This window comes from Boleophthalmus pectinirostris, unplaced genomic scaffold, assembly GCF_026225935.1.
Source record: "Boleophthalmus pectinirostris isolate CB_2022bp ecotype Guang Dong unplaced genomic scaffold, ASM2622593v1 HiC_scaffold_2, whole genome shotgun sequence".
Classification (NCBI taxonomy): domain Eukaryota; kingdom Metazoa; phylum Chordata; class Actinopteri; order Gobiiformes; family Gobiidae; genus Boleophthalmus; species Boleophthalmus pectinirostris.
In genome coordinates this window covers 23,645,279-23,666,958 of record NW_026571152.1, presented here as the reverse complement: position 1 = coordinate 23,666,958, position 21,680 = coordinate 23,645,279, and the positions used below count along the sequence as shown (strand labels likewise).

Below are 21,680 nucleotides of genomic sequence, written 5' to 3'. Positions count from 1 at the left end.
ATATATATATATATATATATATATATATATATATATATATATATATATATATATATATATATATATATATATATATATATATATATATATATATATATATATATATATATATATATATATATATATACATAGGGATAGATGTAAGTATGATAGGGGTGTAGAGTGGGGATAGACATAAAGCAAATTGGAGGACCTATTATTTGCCTTACTTGTGCTATGGCCTAAACTCCAGGCTAACACATGCATGCAACACAACAAGTAGGCTAGGTAAACAGTTTAGAACAGTGGCTCTCAAGCTCAAAATCACCTAAGAAAAGATCTGGTTTTCCATGTATCATTAGAACTAGGTCTATAATAATTACATTACTGCTACGATAGTTGTAAGCTAGAACTTACACAAAAGAGGACATGAATCTCTAAATAACCTTTTAGCAATGCATTTTCAAAATAATTACACATGCACTGATACTTTGTGTAGAATGCTTTATTTGTCTAAGGCTACAAATATTATTTAATTTCAAATATATTTAGTTTGCATTCATATGCACTGTTAGACCAATGAGATGCTTCTTCTCCTGCGCCCCAGTGGGGCAGCTCTGGTGCAGTCTGTGTCGGCACAGCCACACTCCTCCACATGGATGTACGAGTGATGAACCACATCACCGTTCAGACAGAGAAGGTCCACGGTGCGGTTGCTGAAGCGAGTCTCTTTACAGCAGGCACACGAGTGCTGCATGTGGGCTGCTTCGGCGGAGTACCTAAACACAGTAAAGACAACATTAAGTGATTATGTGCACAAGAGTTTTTATATGTATTTATTTGTACATAAATGTAGGGCATTTACTTGGTGAAAGTGTTGCAAGAGCCTTCACAGTATGGTATTTCTATTGCCTCTGAAGACTGGCAGTCTTTGTGAGTGACAACAGTTCTCATAGACATCAATTTGCAAGCTTTTCCCCTCTCCACACCTTCAGTACAAAACCAGTTGATGTTTAATAGACATGCTCAACAAGGGCACTTTTGTGTTCACGTAAAGCCAATACTTACAGGTCTTACAACAGCCATTTGCTGCAGTTTGAATAGTGCCCTACAGTGGAATAACAAAGTAAACTGAAGTAAAGTTAAATAATAAATAAAGTAGGATATGTTCTTGGGGATGATTTAGATTTACTCACAGGCTGGCACATGCTTTCCTGGAAGGCTGGGCAGATAATTTCTGAACGGATAGCAGTGAACATGTCACCACTTTTTATACAAGTGAAAAGTTCACACTTATTCGTTGTTGGAGACCAACTTGCTCCTTGCTATCAATCATCAAAGAGTAATAGAATAGAAAGCCTTTATTGTCATTATACAGTATAATGAAATTCAGATGTTCAGATATATGTTAATATACAAAATTATTATGCATAATATTTTGATTCCAGTGGAAAATCTTTACCTTCAAAATATGTGTCGTACCATTGATAGTAAAAATACAGTGTGTTTGGACACACTTTCCACAGCAGTCATTCCCAGCAAGCTCATCATAGTCATATCCCTTTAAACAATGAACAATTTTCTTAGGATTTCTCTGCAGGTTCTTTCTTGGAATAAAATAATGTGCTGTCTTACCATGTCACATTTTTCATTACAATGTTGGAACACACAATTTATTTCAAACAGACCAGTGCGTGGGTCCACCTTATTGGTGCAGGAACAGTCCTGACATTGGACCACTCCAGGTACAGGTAATCCAGGCTAAAAATAACATAACATTAATATTTTGTAACTAAAACCTTATACATATTAGATTAATGAGATTAATTTATGTTATTCTAACCTGGTATTCAACTCCTTTGTGGACGCAAACTCTTTTGGGCTCTGTTTTAATAAGAAACAAAAAGTCACTCAAGATTGCATTTTGTAAATGAATTTTACTGTATTCAGTGCTTACCGCATGTAAGCTGTTGACAGCATCCTCCCTCTGGGACACCAAAAACAGGTGTGTATCCAACTGGACAGTTCATGCTATACACGGGACATGTGTTGCTCTGACATTCTGTTTATAGAACTTATAATTGTTAGATACAGATAAAATGATTAATGATTTTTTAATTTAATAATAATGTGAAAATCCTACGGCAAAGTAAAGTGGAACAGCAGGGATCTGAAGGATTGGTTTGGTTGATGAGTACAAATCCAGGGCCTGAGCAGTTTGTGATTGGTGGTGGAGGGCACACTTTTGGTTTACAAGTCACAGTCTTGGTGGTTTCCTCACAGATGCAGCTTTGGCATTTGTATTCAAACCTTTCATTGAGCTAATCAAAGACAAACACAACAACTAATGTAACTGACTAAATATGTACATACATAAAAAACTGGAAGTAAATTAATAATCATCACCTCTCGGGGATTGCCCTCAGGATCCAGACATCCTGCAAAGTAAATAAATGACATTTAGCCTATGAAGATAGTGTGGGAAATGTATTAAACTGTTATGATTTAGAACACATACCACATTTACTGACACATATACCGGAGTCCTTATTGAAGAGCTTCATTCCATCAGGACAAAAGCAACCCTCTGTGGTAAAGTTCAAAGTGGGCTCATTTGGACTAAAAGAGCAGATGCTTCCATTAAATTACATGAAATATCATTCCAGTGTTTGGAAATAAAAATATTTTAATGAATAAAATGTCAAAAAAAAAAAGATTAACCTACTTGTCATCACAGGTTGGCTGTTCAACAGCGCCACAAGGTTTGTATACTTTGTCCGATGGACAATTACTGCCTGTTGAATGGGCAAATACAGTGTTGCATGGCCATAAAAAATTATAATAATAAAATATTTTTAAAAAGCATAATAAAACAATAAAATCTTATCACTAATATTTTAAAGTAATAAAGAACTGTAAAGTGCTTTGGGTATCTTGAAAGGCACTATATAAATGCACTGATTAAAAATTAATTAAAGGTGAACATGACAACATACAATCTACATTTTTATCCAGGTTAATTGATTTATACAACAATCCAATCACACAGTACACTTTATGGTATTATTTTTGTGTAATATGAAGACAATTACTACTGAAGACTGAAAATCTTACCACAAAGTGTGGTATGATTCCTCCAGTGCAGACAAACTCCTGCCTGGGCACAGGCAGCAGCATACGTCTGTAGACTTGTGCATTCAACTGCTGGATTGGCAACATGACAGCTGTCAAAAACACAACCCTGATAGAATCTGTCCGGTGACACAAACGAGTGGCACTTGGCAAACACACTGTGGGAAAAGAGGAAATATCATAATCAGAACTATCAGTAACCCAATATTGTAATGCAACATGTTCTCTTTACAGCACATATGGTAAATGGGTCACCTGCTGTGAATCATGTCACACATTGAGTCTGGCTTGCAAGGAGTCAGTGTTGGAGGAGGTTCAGGTTTGCTGGTGGGCATTATAGAAGGTATCTGGCAGTTTGGTTGGTAAATGTCTTGTGCCAGCCAATAGTCAGCCATCACATCACAACTGCCAGCCAATTGACCTCCTGGTAACATGCAGTCATCGGCCTGGTTGTTGGTGCAGGTTCCTGTTAGTCAAACTACAGTGTTTCTCTCTGCTCCCGAAACAAGTCATTCATATACAATGTTTAACATGAAAGGCATGGGCTAGTACATACCACAGTGGCCTTGGGTATTTCTGCCAAAGTTTCCATATGGAAGGTTTACGGTAAATCCAGTTATACCAAATGTAATGATTACTTTGAGATAGGGGATCTCATAAACGAGATTTATCCCAGTAGTCATAATCTTAACTCCTCCGTGTGAGTAAGGTAGTGGTAGTGGATTTCCATCTTTGATTGCCTTAAAGAAAATAAATATTCTGAAACTGGATGACATGGAGCCATCCTGAGGGACTATATATATATATATAAATATATATATATAATATATATATATATATATATATATATATATATATATATATATATATATATATATATATATATATATATATATATATATATATATATATATATATATATATATATATATATATATATATATATATATATATATATATATATAATATATATAAAATATATAATGTGGTGCTTTACCTCCAGCTGTGCAGCCCCAATGAGATTATGGTTCTTGAGTGTTATAACATGTGATCTGTATGAAACAATTATAGATCGAGGACAGGACACATCTTCAGTGGGATCACAGTAAACATTGTCAATATAAATCTTCAGATTGTATTTTGGTGTAATTTCTTCCATCAAAACATATGTACAGTTTCCTTGATAACTGTAATATAATCCATCAAAAGTTATATAATGGGGGTCTCCCCAGCCCTCGCATACACCTGAAGAAAAATATAAATATCATACAGTTTATAAATACTTTTTTCTACACATGCATCTATTTTGTTAAAGACCATAACTTACAGTCACAAGCCATATATTGACAACAGTGATATTCATCATACACCGGAACTGGTTTCTTTCCATTGCTACACTGAATGTCTTCAAGAGGTGGGCATTCATATGGAACTATTTCAATAGTGTTATTTTCAATGCATTTGGCCATAGTACAGTTGCAAAGGTAAAATGTCTCATTTTGCTGGAATAAAGAAAACATGTTAAGTGTTGATTTTCAAAAATACCCATTAATTCCCATGAATTATACAATGCAAAGGGCAAAAACTTACCGCAACATTCCACTCCGGACAGCAGGACTCAGTCTTGTTGGTTAGTTCACAAATATCTGAACATATCATTGTGACACAAACTCCTGAACCAATATGTTGCATGTTATAAATGACCTCCCCTATTGAGGTGAAAACAGACAAGGTTACATATTTTTAAAATACTGTTTTTAAATTGAACCACACAAAGGCAGAGACCTTAACAGAACACAAAAAAATAGTGGAGAATATTTTTCATACCTGGCGTGTAATGTTTCCCGTTGAAGATGCAGAAACATGGTGTGGTGCTACTCACAGTGGATGATGTAACAGTTGGTGTAGTTGTAGTAGTTGGGGTTGTAGTTGTAGGTGTTGTAGTGGTTGGGGTTGTAGTTGTAGGTGTTGTAGTTGTAGTGGTTGGGGTTGTAGTTGTGGTGTGTGTGTGGGTAGTAGATTGAGTAGTAGTTGTTGTAGGTGTAGGTGTTGTAGTTGTAGGTGTTGTAGTTGTAGTGGTTGGGGTTGTAGTTGTGGTGGGTGTTTGGGTAGTAGTTTGAGTAGTAGTTGTTGTAGGTGGTGTTGCAGTAGTTGTAGGTGTAGTAGTTGGGGTTGTAGTTGTTGTAGTTGTAGTGGTTGGGGTTGTAGTTGTGGTGGGCGTTTGGGTAGTAGTTTGAGTAGTAGTTGTTGTAGGTGTTGTAGTGGTTGGGGTTGTAGTTGTAGGTGTTGTAGTGGTTGGGGTTGTAGTTGTGGTGGGTGTTTGGGTAGTAGTTTGAGTAGTAGTTGTTGTAGGTGGTGTTGCAGTAGTTGTAGGTGTAGTAGTTGGGGTTGTAGTTGTTGTAGTTGTAGTGGTTGGGGTTGTAGTTGTGGTGGGCGTTTGGGTAGTAGTTTGAGTAGTAGTTGTTGTAGGTGTTGTAGTAGTTGGGGTTGTAGTTGTAGGTGTTGTAGTAGTTGGGGTTGTAGTTGTAGGTGTTGTAGTTGTGGTGGGCGTTTGGGTAGTAGTTTGAGTAGTAGTTGTTGTAGGTGTTGTAGTGGTTGGGGTTGTAGTTGTAGGTGTTGTAGTAGTTGGGGTTGTAGTTGTAGGTGTTGTAGTGGTTGGGGTTGTAGTTGTAGGTGTTGTAGTAGTTGGGGTTGTAGTTGTAGGTGTTGTAGTTGTGGTGGGCGTTTGGGTAGTAGTTTGAGTAGTAGTTGTTGTAGGTGTTGTAGTGGTTGGGGTTGTAGTTGTAGGTGTTGTAGTAGTTGGGGTTGTAGTTGTAGGTGTTGTAGTAGTTGGGGTTGTAGTTGTGGTTGGCGTTTGGGTAGTAGTTTGAGTAGTAGTTGTTGTAGGTGTTGTAGTAGTTGGGGTTGTAGTTGTAGGAGTTGTAGTGGTTTGGGTTGTAGTTGTGGTGGGCGTTTGGGTAGTAGTTTGAGTAGTAGTTGTTGTAGGTGTTGTAGTGGTTGGGGTTGTAGTTGTAGGTGTTGTAGTGGTTGTAGTTGTAGGTGTTGTAGTGGTTTGGGTTGTAGTTGTGGTGGGTGTTTGGGTAGTAGTTTGAGTAGTAGTTGTTGTAGGTGGTGTTGCAGTAGTTGTAGGTGTAGTAGTTGGGGTTGTAGTTGTTGTAGTGGTTGGGGTTGTAGTTGTGGTGGGCGTTTGGGTAGTAGTTTGAGTAGTAGTTGTTGCAGGTGTTGTAGTGGTTGGGGTTGTAGTTGTAGGTGTTGTAGTAGTTGGGGTTGTAGTTGTAGGTGTTGTAGTTGTGGTGGGCGTTTGGGTTTGGTAGTAGTTTGAGTAGTAGTTGTTGTAGGTGTTGTAGTGGTTGGGGTTGTAGTTGTAGGTGTTGTAGTAGTTGGGGTTGTAGTTGTAGGTGTTGTAGTGGTTTGGGTTGTAGTTGTGGTTGGCGTTTGGGTAGTAGTTTGAGTAGTAGTTGTTGTAGGTGTTGTAGTGGTTGGGGTTGTAGTTGTAGGTGTTGTAGTAGTTGGGGTTGTAGTTGTAGGAGTTGTAGTGGTTTGGGTTGTAGTTGTGGTGGGCGTTTGGGTAGTAGTTTGAGTAGTAGTTGTTGTAGGTGTTGTAGTGGTTGGGGTTGTAGTTGTAGGTGTTGTAGTGGTTGGGGTTGTAGTTGTTGTAGTTGTAGTGGTTGGGGTTGTAGTTGTGGTGGGCGTTTGGGTAGTAGTTTGAGTAGTAGTTGTTGTAGGTGTTGTTGTGGTTGGGGTTGTAGTTGTAGGTGTTGTAGTGGTTGGGGTTGTAGTTGTTGTTGTTGTAGTGGTTGGGGTTGTAGTTGTGGTGGGCGTTTGGGTAGTAGTTTGAGTAGTAGTTGTTGTAGGTGGTGTTGCAGTAGTTGTAGGTGTTGTAGTTGTAGTAGTAGGGCGGGTTGTGGTAGTTGTTGGTGTCGTGGTAGAAGTTGTAGTAGTCGGACAGATCTTACAGCACACTCTGATCTCATAGTCTTGACACTTCCTATGAGGAAGTTGTTCTTCTTGTCTGCAGATCAATCCATAGGAGACATTACAGGTGACCACTTGCTGTGTTTCATTCACAAATTCCTCAAAGTCCTTGTCTGGATAAAGGGCCGCTCTGCAGTCAATCTCCCAAGGTGAATCACATATGTAATGACCGCTGTCTGTAATGTTTTTATATGTCTCCCAGTCACTTTTGTCGGTGGCTGGGTTATGAACGTTATACCAGTCCGTCCACTCACAGGTGGGTATGCAAGTTGTAGGTGTTGCAGTAGTTGTAGTTGTTGTAGTTGTAGTGGTTGGGGTTGTAGTTGTGGTGGGCGTTTGGGTAGTAGTTTGAGTAGTAGTTGTTGTAGGTGTTGTAGTGGTTGGGGTTGTAGTTGTAGGTGTTGTAGTAGTTGGGGTTGTAGTTGTAGGAGTTGTAGTGGTTTGGGTTGTAGTTGTGGTGGGCGTTTGGGTAGTAGTTTGAGTAGTAGTTGTTGTAGGTGTTGTAGTGGTTGGGGTTGTAGTTGTAGGTGTTGTAGTGGTTGGGGTTGTAGTTGTTGTAGTTGTAGTGGTTGGGGTTGTAGTAGTTGTGTGTGGGCGTTTGGGTAGTAGTTTGAGTAGTAGTTGTTGTAGGTGTTGTTGTGGTTGGGGTTGTAGTTGTAGGTGTTGTAGTGGTTGGGGTTGTAGTTGTAGGTGTTGTAGTGGTTGGGGTTGTAGTTGTTGTTGTTGTAGTGGTTGGGGTTGTAGTTGTGGTGGGCGTTTGGGTAGTAGTTTGAGTAGTAGTTGTTGTAGGTGTTGTTGTGGTTGGGGTTGTAGTTGTAGTGTTGTAGTGGTTGGGGTTGTAGTGGTTTTGTTGTAGTTTGGGTTGTGTGGTGTTGTTTGGGTAGTAGTTTGAGTAGTCGTTGTTGTAGGTGGTGTTGCAGTAGTTGTAGGTGTAGTAGTAGTTGGGGTTGTAGTTGTAGGTGTTGTTGTGGTTGGGGTTGTAGTTGTTGTTGTTGTAGTGGTTGGGGTTGTAGTTGTGGTGGGCGTTTGGGTAGTAGTTTGAGTAGTAGTTGTTGTAGGTGGTGTTGCAGTAGTTGTAGGTGTTGTAGTTGTAGTAGTAGGGCGGGTTGTGGTAGTTGTTGGTGTCGTGGTAGAAGTTGTAGTAGTCGGACAGATCTTACAGCACACTCTGATCTCATAGTCTTGACACTTCCTATGAGGAAGTTGTTCTTCTTGTCTGCAGATCAATCCATAGGAGACATTACAGGTGACCACTTGCTGTGTTTCATTCACAAATTCCTCAAAGTCCTTGTCTGGATAAAGGGCCGCTCTGCAGTCAATCTCCCAAGGTGAATCACATATGTAATGACCGCTGTCTGTAATGTTTTTATATGTCTCCCAGTCACTTTTGTCGGTGGCTGGGTTATGAACGTTATACCAGTCCGTCCACTCACAGGTGGGTATGCAAGTTGTAGGTGTTGCAGTAGTTGTAGTTGTTGTAGTTGTAGTGGTTGGGGTTGTAGTTGTGGTGGGCGTTTGGGTAGTAGTTTGAGTAGTAGTTGTTGTAGGTGTTGTAGTGGTTGGGGTTGTAGTTGTAGGTGTTGTACTAGTTGGGGTTGTAGTTGTAGGTGTTGTAGTTGTAGTGGTTGTTGTTGTGGTGGGCGTTTGGGTAGTAGTTTGAGTAGTAGTTGTTGTAGGTGGTGTTGCAGTAGTTGTAGGGGTTGTAGTAGTTGGGGTTGTAGTTGTTGTAGTTGTAGTGGTTGGGGTTGTAGTTGTGGTGGGCGTTTGGGTAGTAGTTTGAGTAGTAGTTGTTGTAGTGGTTGGGGTTGTAGTTGTAGGTGTTGTAGTAGTTGGGGTTGTAGTTGTAGGTGTTGTAGTTGTAGTGGTTGGGGTTGTAGTTGTGGTGGGCGTTTGGGTAGTAGTTTGAGTAGTAGTTGTTGTAGGTGGTGTTGGAGTAGTTGTAGGGGTTGTAGTAGTTGGGGTTGTAGTTGTTGTAGTTGTAGTGGTTGGGGTTGTAGTTGTGGTGGGCGTTTGGGTAGTAGTTTGAGTAGTAGTTGTTGTAGGTGTTGTAGTGGTTGGGGTTGTAGTTGTAGGTGTTGTAGTGGTTGGGGTTGTAGTTGTAGGTGTTGTTGTTGTAGTGGTTGGGGTTGTAGTTGTGGTGGGCGTTTGGGTAGTAGTTTGAGTAGTAGTTGTTGTAGGTGTTGTAGTGGTTGGGGTTGTAGTTGTAGGTGTTGTACTAGTTGGGGTTGTAGTTGTAGGTGTTGTAGTTGTAGTGGTTGGGGTTGTGGTGGGCGTTTGGGTAGTAGTTTGAGTAGTAGTTGTTGTAGGTGGTGTTGGAGTAGTTGTAGGGGTTGTAGTAGTTGGGGTTGTAGTTGTTGTAGTTGTAGTGGTTGGGGTTGTAGTTGTGGTGGGTGTTTGGGTAGTAGTTTGAGTAGTAGTTGTTGTAGGTGTTGTAGTGGTTGGGGTTGTAGTTGTAGGGGTTGTAGTAGTTGGGGTTGTAGTTGTAGGTGTTGTAGTGGTTGGGGTTGTAGTTGTAGGTGTTGTTGTTGTAGTGGTTGGGGTTGTAGTTGTGGTGGGTGTTTGGGTAGTAGTTTGAGTAGTCGTTGTTGTAGGTGGTGTTGCAGTAGTTGTAGGTGTAGTAGTAGTTGGGGTTGTAGTTGTAGGTGTTGTAGTGGTTGGGGTTGTAGTTGTTGTTGTTGTAGTGGTTGGGGTTGTAGTTGTGGTGGGCGTTTGGGTAGTAGTTTGAGTAGTAGTTGTTGTAGGTGGTGTTGCAGTAGTTGTAGGTGTTGTAGTGGTAGTAGTAGGGCGGGTTGTGGTAGTTGTTGGTGTCGTGGTAGAAGTTGTAGTAGTCGGACAGATCTTACAGCACACTCTGATCTCATAGTCTTGACACTTCCTATGAGGAAGTTGTTCTTCTTGTCTGCAGATCAATCCATAGGAGACATTACAGGTGACCACTTGCTGTGTTTCATTCACAAATTCCTCAAAGTCCTTGTCTGGATAAAGGGCCGCTCTGCAGTCAATCTCCCAAGGTGAATCACATATGTAATGACCGCTGTCTGTAATGTTTTTATATGTCTCCCAGTCACTTTTGTCGGTGGCTGGGTTATGAACGTTATACCAGTCCGTCCACTCACAGGTGGGTATGCAAGTTGTAGGTGTTGCAGTAGTTGTAGTTGTTGTAGTTGTAGTGGTTGGGTTGTAGTTGTGGTGGGCGTTTGGGTAGTAGTTTGAGTAGTAGTTGTTGTAGGTGTTGTAGTGGTTGGGGTTGTAGTTAGTTTGTAGGTGTTGTAGTGGTTGGGTTGTAGTTGTGGTGTTGTAGTGGTTGTTGTAGTTTGTAGTGTGTTGTAGTGGTTGGGGTTGTAGTTGTAGGTGTTGTAGTTGTAGTGTTGTAGTTGTGGTTGTGGCGTTTGGGTAGTAGTTTGAGTAGTAGTTGTTGTAGTGTTGTAGTGGTTGGGGTTGTAGTTGTAGGTGTTGTAGTGGTTGGGGTTGTAGTTGTAGGTGTTGTAGTGGTTGGGGTTGTAGTTGTAGGTGTTGTAGTGGTTGGGGTTGTAGTTGTGGTGGGCGTTTGGGTTGTAGTTTGAGTAGTAGTTGTAGTAGATGTTGGTGTTGTGGTAGGTATTTCTATACATTCTTCAACACACTCTCCCTTTACTTCATCAAATATAGGCTTATCTTCAGGACATTTTGGATAACAGCCTGAGAAAAAGTAATGTGCATTATATATATATATATATATATATTTACACACACACACACACACACACACACACACGCACACACACACACACGCACACACACACACACACACACACACACACACACACACACACACACACACACACACACATATATATGATTTTAAAATGTGTAAATCATTACCTTCCAATTCTGGTAAAGGGTTAGTGCATCCTTCTGGATACAGACAGGTCTTATAGCATGGAGTGTGACAAGGGCTATAGTGCCAGGTGCAATTTACTGGGCCATTGTAGTAATCACAATAAACAGCTGTAAAATAGATAAATTTTATAAAGTTAAAATAGGCAAACAACATTATTCAAATAATTTATTGTTTTAAATGTGGAACTCACGGCAGATATCTGGAGTCCTCCAAGCCACACACACTCCAGCCTCACTGCAAGCTTGTGCATACGCTGCAACTGCTGAACAGTAACACTCACAGTCTCCTCCTGTGTTACAGGCACATGAGTCCCGTACACAGTTTTCATAATACTCTTGATAGGGCACCTTAAGACCAAACAAAGCACACCAGGAATTTGACAATGTGGAGTTAATATGATCGACTTAGATTCAGCAACAGGATTACGCCTCAACATCCCACTTCTCTTCAGCGAACTACAGCTCAGCTCAACCACACCTCCAATTATCCAAAAGCCCTATTTATACTATCCCAACAACCCAGACCATGCCCACTTTCTTGTTCTTTCCTCAGCCTGAAGACATCATCTACAAAGGAGGGGGGGTCCTGAATCGGCTGGGCTGACCACCTGAGACAGAGCCCCCATCCTGAGTCCCCGCCCAGTCATCACATCAACCCATCATTAATAAAAATCTTTATCGTATACCATTATTGTTGCGTGGTCCTAGCTAGTAAATAAATAACTGTATTAGATCATTCAGTGGGCTGCTCTTGGTCTGCTGTAGTCAGAAAGTGTGAAATTTTATTGTTGGTGCACACTAAAATAACACATATATTTATTACCTTTTGGTGGCAGTCTTTGAATGTATCTCCTTTTATGATGCCACACATAAGCTTAGCCCAGGGTTGTCGATTAGGGGCAACTGCACATGGATCAATGTTCTCCTCTGCATCTGGACAGCTGCTGTGCACTTTCCAGCTGTTAGCAAACTCTATAGCACTGCTAACTAGCAGGTGGCCTTGGGTGGTAAAGTCATTTCCTGCATCGCCATCAAAATCTCCACACAATCCACAAACCACACCCTAGAAAACAAGAACATACATGGAAATAAAATGGTGTAAAATATGTACATTATCTTGTGATGAACTTAATTACTTTGCCAAACAAAACATATAATGGATAAGTTTGGAGTAAAAATGCTTACAACATGCTGTGGTTCAAGGAGAATCCTGACTGTTGTTTTGCGATCCCACATGACAGCAAGACCAATGTCACACTCAACAACAATGTACAAGCCCACATGTCTTATTCTGTAATTAAGGTAAGAGCCACGACCCAGATCCAGCTGTTCATGTTTACCCTTTGACAGTTTAATTTCTGTACTCTGTGTAAACATTATAGTTAGTTATTAGTGATTAAACATAGGTAAATTAGCAGTCACAATTTACATTAGGTAGTTCTTACCCCAAGCTGGATTCGGACAGTTTTGGAACATGTTGTGCCTGTACTCCCACATGGAACATTCTCAGTCACTACGCCAAAGTAATTTTCTTCAGTTTTGTTGTTACAATTGTTCTAGAAGTTATAATTTGAAATTCAACACAGTAAATTTACATTAAATGCACAGCTGATTTACCTCATGTTAGTTTGTCTTACTTTAACAGCAACATATGGACAGTTTCCACTGAACCCATATGTTTTCTGGTCAAATGTTGAATAGTGACCACTCCCATAAATGACGCATGTTGCTGGGCATTTGTTATTTGTACACTCCCATTTTCCACTTTTGCATGTACTAAAAATTTACACATATGATTGTACAGTGTTTTGTTGAATAAGACAAATATTCAATTGTGCAAGAAAATATCATAAAAGACAATGTACCAAGTGTTGCAGTCTTTAGGGATCTTGGTGCCAGACACATAGAAGTGGCCATCATGCTGACATGGACAATCATGTTCTTTCACACAAGAACCCCTGCCATCGTCTAAGAGGCCAATAGGACACTGACAGCCAGCTTCACACTCTGTAGAGCTCTAGAAAACAAAGTATTTTAGTAAAGTGAATATCTTTGTACCAGTTAACAAATTTAACCAAAGTCTTGGCACATGCACAAGGTCTTACACATTCATTGTTCTCCAGGTTTAAACACGACAGAGCACACTGGGCTCCAACCTGTCCCATTTCTGTAGTGGAGCAGTTAATGTACACCTTTGGAGGAGCACAGGCTGGAAAATATAAAAATGCATTAGAAAAAACATAAATTTGTAATAGATCAAAGCATGTGTCTGTATTCATGTGTTTGATATAACTTACTCCGAGAGCGGATTTTCCATGAACGGCAGTGAAGGACTCCACTGGTGCAAACACTAAATCAAAATATAAAAACAGATAGTGTCATTTATTCAGAAAAATGCATATAAAAGGAGAGGTGACAACAGTCATACCAGTGTTCCTCTTTGATGTTAATCGATTTTCCTGATTTGATGGTGAGGTCATTGTAATGGCAGGGGCATTTCTCAACAGGGACACATAAGCCATTGTCATCCAGGAACAAACCCTCAGCACAGGAGCACCCATCAACAGGTAAAAAGTCATTCGTACAGCTCTGTTGGTTTGAGCTCAATGATCTGCATGTGAGCTGACACCGGTGATGATTGTAGGAAAATGTCTGTGATTCTGGGCAGCTCTGGGAGTATTTCTCTACATTAGAAAAACAAAATATAATATAAAATGTTTTAATCTGATTTCTTAAACTTTTTTCAGAACAAAATTATTTACCGCAAACATGGTCTCTCCAGTCATTCAGAAATATCCCTTTAGCTGCACAAGCTCTAACATAAGAGGACAAGGCAGCACAGAGACAGGCCTCACTCTTCTCACAATTACAGGTGGCATATGTACATCTCTGTAGGCAACATGACAAACATTATCAGAAATGTGGCATTAAAAAGTTCAAAAAATACCACCAAACTAATTTTACCTTATAGTACAGATCAGGATCAACTTCTGAGTGGCACTGGGCAAAGGAACCATTTGAACTTCGCAACAAGCCACACCAGTGCTTAGCATACTTTTCTATGGTTTTCAAATAGTGGTTAAAATAAAATTTTAGTTAAAGTTAAAGTTAAAATAGTTCAGCTAAATTAAATAAAAAGCACAATGCACTGTAGTTTACCATTTTCCAAACTAAGTGCACATGGGTCATCCAGTCTCTCCACTCCATCTTCACACATAAAATTTGTTTTCCACGAGTTGGCAAATACTACTGCTGCTCCTTCCACAATGCCCTGAGGCGTTTTCGTGTCATCGGACAAGATCATGTTAAAGTTCCCACATAAACCTAACAACAGATTTGTATATTTCAAACATTATTATCACACTATTCCATGCTTCGGAATATATACCTCTGGTCTTTGCTTTGTAGCTTTGTGAAAGTCTGACATAGATCTGCATTATAGGCACATGTTGGATTTGGATTTGCAAACCAAAGCTGCTCTGTAGGATGATGTGGAAAGATGAAGCTTGGAAAATGTTGATGTTACCTTTAAAAACACAACAATCATCAATATATATATATATATATTTTTTTTTTTGCTTCTTCAGTATCATACTGTATGTTGCCTACCTGAATTGTAAGGTAAAGTTATGGTTTGCATGTTGTACTTAACTAACCCGTCATATGTGAATACTAGCACCTGAAACAAAGCAGTTATTAATACAAGAAATAATTAAAGAAATGAGACAAGCTGTATTACTAAAGGAGGGGAAGTCTCACATTGTTTCTATCGTTGTTCAACAGGATCTTGATGGACTTAAGACAAGTGTCATACTGTTGGTGTGCACATGGCATTAGCTGAGCCAAAACTGTAAAATTAGGGCTCACATTATCCTTCCAACAAAGAACAGAAGTGAAACATTAATGAAACATAATTATTACACAACAAATGACAATTACTTTGCTGTTTTTTGAATGCATATATACCTTTTGCTCTACTCTGGCTAAAGTGTAGAAACAGCTCCCATGAAAAGTATATGTTTTTCCATCAAAAGTTGTTATATGAGAGCCCTCCTCCACAGCACATGTAGCAAGCCTTTGAATGTCTTTACATGCCCATGTACCACCAAGACATGTACTATGAAGCAAAATAATGTTTAGATAAAAATAAAAGCAAAACAAGCAAATTTACAAAATATCTATTTTAATTTACCATTCCTTAGTGTCTTGTCTGTAAAGTTCTCCAGGATTGTAGATTCGGTCATGTTTGCACTGACATTCAGTTTGACTTATGCACCCTTTCATGGAAATATCATCAAAGACAGTGCCTGAAATTCACAAGAAAGGAACATAAATATATACTTTTGTTGTCAATAATTGTCCTAATCATAATTCAAATATTGCATGATGATGAATTAAAATAGAAAAGGGCACAAACCAAGAGGACAGATGCATCCATCCATTCTGTGGTCCTCACACAGTGAACTAGTGTCCTGGTTAGTGCATGTGTCCAGACATGGTGAACTGCTCTCTTTATAGACCATGTTGTAGGGGCAACTTTTAGCTGTGGGACAGAAACTGTTAATATATTCTGTACTTTTTTAGTTTTTGTTATATTAAGTGTAATATATATATTTTTTTTTTATCCAATGACATCACACTGGGGGTGTTCTATATCTACCAATTTGCCATGGTGACATAATGCACAAATTAGCAAACATTGTCAAAAAACTTTTTCCCCTTTCAAATAGAGCATCATTACCACAGAACTCAGGTGTTCTCCAGTTGGGAGGCTGTCCTCCTGCATGTGAGCACTGTCGAGAGAACTCAGATAGTGTGCTGCAGATGCAGATGTTATTGGTTTTGTTGGGACAGTAGCACATGTCCTGAGCACAGGCCTTGATGTATTGCTCAGGGTTGATAAGGGTCGTACAGGAGCTCCACTTATCTGAATTTAGTGCCTGAGCACAGATGTTTTCCTAATAGAATAATAGACAAAAGGAAAAAGCTCATCAGTTATGAATTTTTGCTTTCAGACTTCATAAACTGAGAAACAAACTTACAAACTCCTTGCATGAATCTGGTGTTGTTTCCAGTAGTTGTTCATCTTCTTCATAAGGATCTTCACAATCATCATTTGGACGATGGACTTTGTGCATGTTGCCAAACTCAATAGGGCTAAGTATACGTCCTGAATAACAATGTTAATAACAGTTATAATATGAGTGTACTGTTTCCTAAAACATGTGACACACTTACCATTATGAATGAATTCATTCCGGATGGATATACCATTATAATCTCCACACAAGCCACAAGTGCGGTTGGCATATTCAGGATCTACTTCAACCTATGTAAAAACAAAATATAATAATATTATACAGCATATATGTATGATATACCTGCTGGTTGCGAAACTGACCATAACGGCATCATCTCTGTTCCAGAAGACAACAATTCCAACAGAAGACTCAAGTTTAATGTAGACACTGTTTTGTTCCAATTTAACTCCTCCTCTAAAGTATGGCATTGTCACTCTAAAAAAATTGCAAAGTGAAAATAAACAAACAAATAAATAACTATAATCATATTCATAATCATAATTATAATCATAATAAACACTGTCAAACCATCTGTACAGTAGAACTTACAAAATATCATTGACAGTGACTTGATCTTTGTCGAGGTGTATTGACAGATCATTAATGACCACCACAACATATTCGACAGTAGAGATCCCGTCTGATCCCTCTGCTCTGTTCAGGTGTACTGAGAACTCCTGGTAGGACTCGTGGCAGTCAGACACAAGGTTATATTCACACAAACCGGGGAACTGAAACACCTCACCATCAAATGTCTTGAAATGCTTTCTGCCCCAAGTGCTGCAAATGCTGCTGACATGGTTACCAGCTGGAAAATTATTTAAATACAAGTATATGGTCAATAATTGCAACAAAGTTAAAATGCACATGCACAGTATTAATCTTACCCAGAGCATCAGTGACACTCAGAATAGTTGAAGCAGCGAGACAGATCAACACAAGCCACCCCATCACTACAACTATCACCCACTGCCAAGGAACACTAGTGATAATGACGAGTGTCCAGTGGCCCTTTATATTAGGTTATACTGAACCATTGGTTAAGTTTTATTGCTAAGGCATTGTGGACAAATGTGCAGAAAGATACACCTTTCACAAATGTCATAAAGCAATTGTAATATCATTCTTATCACTTAAATGAACAAATAACCTCTAGTTGTATTGCCCTAAGGATGCATGTTTCGTCACCACTGCAGGGCCACCTTTTATATATATATATATATATATATATATATATATATATATATATACGTGCTGTCATGCGATAAAAAAAATTGAGAGATTCATTAATTATGATCTGTAATTAATTAATCTAATTAATCTATTTTTAATCTCACCTAAAAATTGCTGAGAAAAGCCTTCAATTTGAGGTATTTTCATTTAAATTCATTATTACATTATTGTGGCAGATCAAAAGACTGATATAGAACAAAAAAAGTGACTTTATGAAATCATTTATTGTTTAACAAATCTCTCCAAATTGTCTGTTGAGCCCAAGTCTCCATGAATAAAAAACTGTTTGCTGTAAAGTAGCAAAGACGAGGAAATCTGAACATAATAACTTTTGTCTACTTAAAGACAATAAAAAGTCCAGTCTTTCCTTAACCATATTAAAAATATTATTGATAGAGAAATGCTTTATATATGAGATCACTGGTTTTAGATCTGGTTTTAGTCCTGGTTTAGACCTACTTTAGTCCTAGTTTAGTCCTGGAATGGGTTAGTCCTGGTTTTAGTCCTGGTGTTAGTTCTGATTTTAGCTCTGGTTTAGTCCTGGTTTAGAACTGGTTTAGTCCTGGTTTTAGTCCTGGTGTTAGTTCTGGTTTTAGTTCTGGTTTAGTCCTGGTTTAGACCTGGTTTAGTCATGGTTTTAGTCCTGGTTTAGTCCTGTTTTAGACCTGGATTTAGTTCTGGTTTTAGTTCTGGTTTTAGTTCTGGTTTAGTCCTGGTTTAGTCCTGGACTGGGTTAGTCCCGGTTTTACGCAGCGTACGCGAGAAAACGTACGCGGCGCACGGGAGGACAGCGGTGTCCGCGCAGTAACTACGGAAGGAAACGTGGTCCGCGCGTTCTCAGGTTGATGACGATGATGAAGGTGTGTGTGTGTTTGTGTGTGTGTTTGTGTTTGTGTGTGTTTGTGTGCGTGTCCCCTCATGTGGCAGGTCACTATAGGACAGTAGTGCAGACATCATGAGTCTATGCAGGTTGTTTTCACCAGTGACATTTAAGTTGTAGGCGATTTTATACTTGTTATTTTCTTTTATATTTCACGTCGGGAGAAGAATTTCCAAGACACAAATGCGTTTTTACCTGTGCACTGCTGACTCTGTTCTACTGGCTCTTCGACCTCGTTCATTGTGCGACTGACGCCGCCAACGTTAACATGACGTTTACATCACTCTTACTGCGCGCGTTTCGTGTGGGTTTCCGGCAATGAGTGGAATTACCGAAATAAAAAAAATATATAAATGTGTTTTTTTTGTGTTGTCCCAACAACACATAAAAACAGGTTTTATAATAAAGCAACTCGCATACAGTAACAGTAAAGTTAGAGATTTAAAAACATAACGCACTAAATATGACTGTAATTAATTAATCGTAATTAACGTGATAATTTGACACCCCTAATATATATGTGTATATGTATATATATATATATATATATATATATATATATATATATATATATATATATATATATATATATATATATTATGTTTATTTATATATATATATACTGTACATACATATATATATATCCATCCATCATCCATTTTCTTTCGCTTATCCGGGGCCGGGTCACGGGGGCAGCAGTCTAAGCAGGGACTCTCAGACTTCCTTCACCCCAAACACGTCATCCAGCTCCTCCGGGGGAGCCCTGAGGCGTTCCCAGGCCAGCCGAGAGACATAGTCCCTCCAGGGCCTCCTCCCAGTGAGACATGCTCGTCCCAAGGGAGGCGCCCAGGAAGCATCCGAAACAGATGCCCGAGTCACCTCAGCTGGCTCCTCTCGACGTGGAGGAACAGCGGCTCTACTCCGAGCTCCTCCCATGTAACTGAGCTCCTCACCCTATCTCTAAGGGAGCGCCCAGCCACCCTACGAAGGAAACTCATTTCGAGCGCTTGTATCCACAATCCTGTCCTTTCGGTCATTACCCAGAGCTCATGACCATAGGTGAGAGTAGGAACGAAGATTGACCGGTAACAGTCCACAACAGTCCAATACAGAGACTGCATCCCTGCAGACGCTGCACCGATCCGTCTGTCAATCTCATGCTCCGTCCTCCCCTCACTCGTGAACAAGACCCCGAGATACTTGAACTCCTCCACTTGAGGCAAGGACTTTTCACCCACCCGCAGAGGGCAAGCCATCTTTTTCCGGTCGAGAACCATGGCCTCGGACTTGGAAGAGTTGATCCTCATCCCAGCCGCTTCACACTCGGCTGCAAACCGCCCCAGTGCACATTGCAGGTCCTGGTTCGATGGAGCCAACAAGACAACATCATCTACGAACAGCAGAGATGAGATCCTGTGGTCCCCAAACCAGACCCCCTCCAGCCCCTGATTGCGCCTAGAAATTCTGTTCATAAATACATTGAACAGAACCGGTGTCAAAGGGCAGCCCTGGTGGAGTCTAACATGCACCGGGAACAGGTCTGACTTACTGCCGGCAATGCGAACACAGCTCCTGGTCCGGCCATACAGGGACCGGACAGCCCTTAGCAAAGGGCCCTGAACCCCATACTCCCAGAGCACCCCCCACAGGACACGGTCGAATGCCTTCTCCAGATCCACAAAGCACATGTGGACTGGTTGGGCGAACTCCCATGAACCCTCAAGCACCCTATGGAGAGTGTAGAGCTGGTCCAGTGTTCCACGGCCAGGACGAAAACCACACTGCTCCTCCTGGATCTGAGGTTCAACTATCGGCCAGATTCTCCTCTCCAGTACCCTGGCATAGAGCTTACCGAGAAGACTGAGAAGTGTGATTCCTCTGAAGTTGGAACACATCCTCCGGTCCCCCTTCTTATACAGAGGGACCACCACCCCGGTTTGCCAGTCCAGAGGCACTGTCCCCGACCGCCACGCGATGCTGAAGAGGCATGTCAGACAAGACAGCCCTGCAACACTCGTCCACCCCCGGAGCCTTGCCACCAAAGAGCTTGCCAACCATCTCAGTGATTTCAGCCAGGGTGATGGACGAGTCCACCCCCGAGTCCCCAGCCTCGGATTCCTCCTCAGAAGATGTGACGATGGGATTGAGGAGATCCTCAAAGTATTCCTTCCACCGCTGGACAACATCCCCAGTCGAGGTCAGCAGCTCTCCCCCCGCACTGTAAACAGTGTTGGTGAAGGACTGCTTCCCCCTCCTGAGGCGCCGGACGGTTTGCCAGAATCTCTTTGAGGCCATCTGATAGTCCTCCTCCATGGCCTCCCCGAACTCCTCCCAGCTCCGAGTTTTTGCCTCCGCAACTGCACGCTTGGCCCGCCAGTACCCATCAGCTGCCTCAGGAGTCCCACGAGCCAACAAGGCCCTTCTTCAGCTTGACGGCATCCCTTACTTCCGGTGTCCACCACCGGGTTTGGTGATTGCCGCTGCGACAGGCACCACAGACCTTACGCCCACAGCTACAAGCGGCCGCATCGACAATAGAGGCCCAGAATGAAGCCCACTCAGACTCCATATCTCCAGCCTCCCCCGGAATCCAGGAGAAGTCCTTCCAGAGGTGCGCGTTGAAAGCCCCTCTGACAGAGGGCTCTGCCAGATGTTCCCAACAGACCCTCACTACACGCTTGGGCCTGCCAGGTCTTTCCAGCTTCCTCCTCCGCCAGCGAACCCAACTCACAACCAGGTGGTGATCAGCTGACAGCTCAGCCCCTCTCTTCACCCGAGTGTCCAAGACACGCGGCCGGAGATCAGATGACACGACGACAAAGTCGATCATCGACCTCCGGCCTAGGGTGTCCTGGTGCCACGTGCACTGATGGACACCCTTGTGGTCGAACATGGTGTTTGTTATGGACAAACTGTGACTAGCACAGAAGTCCAATAACAAAACACCGCTCAGGTTCAGATCAGGGAGGCCGTTCCTCCCCAATCACCCCTCCCCAAGTGTCACTGTTATTGCCCACAGGGGCGTTGAAGTCCCCCAGTAGAACAATGGAGTCCCCGGTCGGTGCACTGTCTAGTACCCCTCCCAGAGACTCCAAGAAGGCCGGGTACTCTGCACTGCTGTTCGGCCCATAGGCTGACACCACAGTGAGAGACCTGTCCCCGACCCGAAGGCGCAGGGACGCGACCCTCTCTTTCACCGGGGTGAACTCCAACACACGGCAGCTGAGCTGTGGGGCAATGAGCAGTCCCACACCAGCCCTCTGCCACTCCCCACAGCCAACGCCAGAGAAATAGAGAGTCCAGCTCCTCTCACGGAGTTGGGTTCCAGAGCCCAAACTGTGCGTGGAGGTGAGGCCGACTATATCTAGTCGGTAACGCTCAACCTCCCGCAAAAGCTCAGGCTCCTTCCCCCCCAGTCAGCTGACATTCCATGTCCCCAGAGCTAGTCTCCATGTCCGGAGATCCAGTTGTCGAGGCCCCCGCCTTCGACTGCCGCGCAGATCTCTCCGCACAAGCATATG

General features: G+C 41.5%; 2 protein-coding genes across 2 annotated transcripts in view; both read right to left on the bottom strand.

Annotated features, from left to right (window-relative positions):
- LOC110169697 (mucin-2) overlaps positions 1-16,997 on the bottom strand; it is a 38,999-nt gene extending 22,002 nt beyond the window's left edge. The window contains 36 exon segments of the mRNA XM_055155879.1: positions 557-758; positions 845-968; positions 1,668-1,740; positions 3,094-3,269; positions 4,939-5,424; positions 7,056-7,675; positions 8,012-8,537; positions 8,955-9,356; positions 9,855-10,263; positions 10,266-10,406; positions 10,409-10,764; positions 10,948-11,073; positions 11,157-11,313; positions 11,789-12,028; positions 12,151-12,330; positions 12,411-12,521; positions 12,603-12,741; positions 12,831-12,982; positions 13,071-13,174; positions 13,263-13,315; positions 13,394-13,649; positions 13,728-13,854; positions 13,930-14,024; positions 14,125-14,289; positions 14,354-14,491; positions 14,575-14,644; positions 14,725-14,838; positions 14,944-15,082; positions 15,158-15,272; positions 15,383-15,508; positions 15,707-15,923; positions 16,008-16,135; positions 16,204-16,294; positions 16,367-16,481; positions 16,596-16,854; positions 16,934-16,997. Of these exon segments, the coding sequence (XP_055011854.1) occupies positions 557-758; positions 845-968; positions 1,668-1,740; positions 3,094-3,269; positions 4,939-5,424; positions 7,056-7,675; positions 8,012-8,537; positions 8,955-9,356; positions 9,855-10,263; positions 10,266-10,406; positions 10,409-10,764; positions 10,948-11,073; positions 11,157-11,313; positions 11,789-12,028; positions 12,151-12,330; positions 12,411-12,521; positions 12,603-12,741; positions 12,831-12,982; positions 13,071-13,174; positions 13,263-13,315; positions 13,394-13,649; positions 13,728-13,854; positions 13,930-14,024; positions 14,125-14,289; positions 14,354-14,491; positions 14,575-14,644; positions 14,725-14,838; positions 14,944-15,082; positions 15,158-15,272; positions 15,383-15,508; positions 15,707-15,923; positions 16,008-16,135; positions 16,204-16,294; positions 16,367-16,481; positions 16,596-16,854; positions 16,934-16,997 (6,996 nt within the window).
- On the bottom strand, positions 551-4,818 carry LOC110169698 (intestinal mucin-like protein). The gene is made up of 18 exons (XM_020935276.2): positions 4,702-4,818; positions 4,439-4,613; positions 4,109-4,356; positions 3,668-3,851; positions 3,367-3,577; positions 3,094-3,269; positions 2,705-2,774; positions 2,498-2,598; positions 2,386-2,417; positions 2,123-2,300; positions 1,937-2,041; positions 1,823-1,863; positions 1,615-1,740; positions 1,442-1,540; positions 1,176-1,304; positions 1,048-1,087; positions 845-968; positions 551-758 (listed from the first exon to the last, which is right to left on the bottom strand). The coding sequence occupies exons 1-18, from the start codon at positions 4,801-4,803 to the stop codon at positions 551-553; spliced, it is 2,349 nt and encodes a 782-aa protein (XP_020790935.2). The 5' UTR covers positions 4,804-4,818.
- Positions 16,998-21,680: the final 4,683 nt, after the last annotated feature.